Below are 2,931 nucleotides of genomic sequence, written 5' to 3'. Positions count from 1 at the left end.
GTCCGAGCGCGGGACGCGGGGGGACGCGCCCCCTGGAGTTGGGCAGGTGGCCGCGGTCACCGGAGGGCCGGCCGCGCCGTCGGTGGCTCGGCTCCCGGCCTCCGCTGCACGCGGGACGCTCAGCAGACCCACGCGCGAGGCAGGACCGCGGACAGCCGGCCCGCCCCCGGGGCCTGAGCTTAAATAGCAGGTCCGGGCGGCCACCCGGGAGGGCGGGGACGGGCGGAGCCATGCAGATTAGCGGCGTTTGAAGCGCTGGGCCCCGCGCGAGGGCGCGGGAGAGCGACCCCTTGGCCCCAGGCGCCTCGTGCAGGGTTGGCTTGGCCTGGACCTCCATCCAGCCCGCCGCCCTCTCTCCCCTGTAGCTCCCTTGCGTTTGGGCATCGGTGAGGTGAGGACTAGGCGTCCCCAGCCACCAGCTTAAAGGCAGCCCAGAGGAGGCACCTGGGCTAGCAGAGCAGTTCTTGGGCTGGCCTGTTGTCCGAAGGCTTGACCTATATAATGAACAGGGTTCCTGGGTGTCCTGTCTTGTCCACTGCATCTGGCTTCACCCTGTGTCAGTCTGGGCCACTTGGCCCAGCAGCAGTTAGATGAACCCTGTGTAGCCACACCTCAGCCCTAACCTAGGGAACTGGCTTCTGCTACCTGGTGAAGCTGGTTCTAGGGTTCCCTGTCTAACTTCATGTGAGGGTGAACCCTAGGCCTGGGAGACCTGAAGACTTCAACAGCTTTCCCCCTGTGTAAGGGGTTTTTGGAAGGATCAGAGACCCATTACAGTCCCCAAATGATGGGTAGACCCTGCATGGGGTAGGCTAGCCACTCAGTTCCTGGGGACAAGTGTATAGGTGCTGCTAGACCTGACAGGAGGTGGCAGGGTCCCAAGTCCGTGTCTACAGCCTGTGGTGTGCCAGTCCTTTTTCCTGTTCATATTGGGCATCGCTTATGTAAGTGGATGTCCTGCCTCAACATTGCATTCTGGTCCACTTCTATGTTCCTAGGCCCATTGCAGGGATTGGACTCCTAGGACCTCAGTCCCCACCCACCTGTTTGTTCCCAGATCCCATTGTTGGGTGACATGTGACTACAAGTCAACTCTGAGATCCCCAAAGACGAGAAACACTTCTGACAGAGAAGCAGAAAAGCTCAAGATGCCAGCTGCCGCCACCAAGGTTCTGGTGGTTTTATGCTTGACTGTTTTTATGTATTTCCTGAGATGTCTCATGTGCTGTGTTTTAGTTAGAGCAAGGGGCATCACGTTATTTTTAAGGTACAGCACAGAGTACTCTGTTTCATGCAGGGGTTCCCAGCTTCCACAAGTCCTGTGCTCAACAGCCTCACTACAATGATAGTCACAACCTTCCAGCCTTGGAGTCAGGGCCAAGCACCAGCTGCAGTCTCCAGGACAGACACCATGCTGGGGACCCAAGAGCTCATGTCCTCCAGTCTGTCTTTTTTTCTGTAAAAGCTTGGCAGCTTTTCCCTTCTCTGTGGTGGGCTGGGAGCCTGCTGAGACGCTCATCTCCTCCACTGTTGGTTTAATCATGTAAGAGTGTAGGTGACAGCATCAATTCCAGGGGTGACAACTTAGGGCCATGCAAAATGTGCCTTCCTGCCCATGGAAACCAAGCGGGCCTCAGTACTATGCAACCTCGTCCTTTCCCACCACACACTCCTATTCTACCCTCAGTGCCCAGCCCAGCCAGGACTGCAACTCTGAGCAGGCTGTCAGAACCACAGTTGTCTCCTCAGCACTGCCACCTTCTGAGGGATAAAGCATGCCTCAGGGAGCCTAGTCAGAGACTGTTTCTGGATTTGGGTTTGGGTCTACCTGGGACCTCTGGGTTGCCTCAGGTCTCAGCACGTTCCGAGGCACACAGTGGTGCTCAACAAATGCACCGAGTGAAGCCTGCTTGTTCAAGCACGGTGGAGTGGTGGGCCTGAACGAGGGGCCTGACTTCTTCCCAGAGGAAACCCCTGAGCACCTATGGGGTTACCAGGGTGCATCTCAGAGCTGGGCAGAGATCCAGCAGTAGGCTGCTCCCTCTGATCTCCATGGAGAGTGGCAGTGCTCACCTGCATCCCCAGGTGGGTGGTGCCCTGTGCAGATTTTCAGCCAGGTCTGGGAGATGGGGGGTTAACACAGGCCCCACTGCTGCTAGGCATTTCATTTCACCAAAAGAATAAAAAAAAAAACAACAAAACCCACAACCCCACAGGCAAAAGGAGAGAAAAATTGCTTTTTTTTAGGTGCTAAAAATATTATCAGGAAATACTTTTCAGCAACGTGCTGTTTTAGGTTCTCCTCTGGACTCAAGGGCGCCTTTGTCTCTGCCACAGAAAATCCACATTTATCAAAACCAAAATCGTTTTATCAAGCAGGCTCATGTTCTGCAGCAGGAAACTTGAGCTCCCCAAGAGGCCTGTGACACTTTAATTTAGGGCCTGAGTATGTGTGCCTGTTTGGATGGGGGAGCCCCAGAGCCACCCACAGGATGCACAGGCCTTGGGAGTCCGTGCAGGTCAAGCTAGGAAACACTCTCCTTGCTGTGCTTGGTGGCAGAATTGGGCTAGTCAGCGTTGGTCCCACAGAGCAGGCCAGGGATTGTAGCCCACTCCCACTCTCTCCTCCTTCCCTTTGGAGATGTCTAAAGGAGCACATATTCCCTGCAGAAGCTTTTCCCACTGTGTGGCATAGCCAGAAGCCCCACTCCTAGTGAGTCTTCCCCAGTTCCAGGATGGAGTGGGGGAGGCCTTTAGGGCCAGGGGCAGGTGGGGCCCAGCTCCTGAAAAGCACCCCAGCCCACAAACCTGTGAGGTCGAACAGTCCACCTAGGCAGAGAAGGGAGAAATGTTATATGCATATCACCTGCACATGAATCCTGCCAACCTCAGTACCTATGCTGGCCTTCTGATATCAATCTTGGGGAAACA

General features: G+C 55.7%; 1 protein-coding gene across 1 annotated transcript in view; it reads right to left on the bottom strand.

Moving 5' to 3' along the window:
- Positions 1-337, bottom strand: part of Sned1 (sushi, nidogen and EGF like domains 1) — an 88,505-nt gene extending 88,168 nt beyond the window's left edge. The window contains exon 1 of the mRNA XM_029561672.1: positions 61-337. Within this exon, the coding sequence (XP_029417532.1) occupies positions 61-337 (277 nt within the window). The remainder of the gene's footprint in view (positions 1-60) is intronic.
- Between the last annotated feature and the right edge of the window lie 2,594 nt (positions 338-2,931).

This window comes from Nannospalax galili, unplaced genomic scaffold (assembly GCF_000622305.1).
Source record: "Nannospalax galili isolate Female #2095 unplaced genomic scaffold, S.galili_v1.0 scaffold453, whole genome shotgun sequence".
Classification (NCBI taxonomy): domain Eukaryota; kingdom Metazoa; phylum Chordata; class Mammalia; order Rodentia; family Spalacidae; genus Nannospalax; species Nannospalax galili.
Note: the sequence above shows the minus strand (reverse complement) of the source record. Positions and strands in the feature narration are given on the sequence as shown.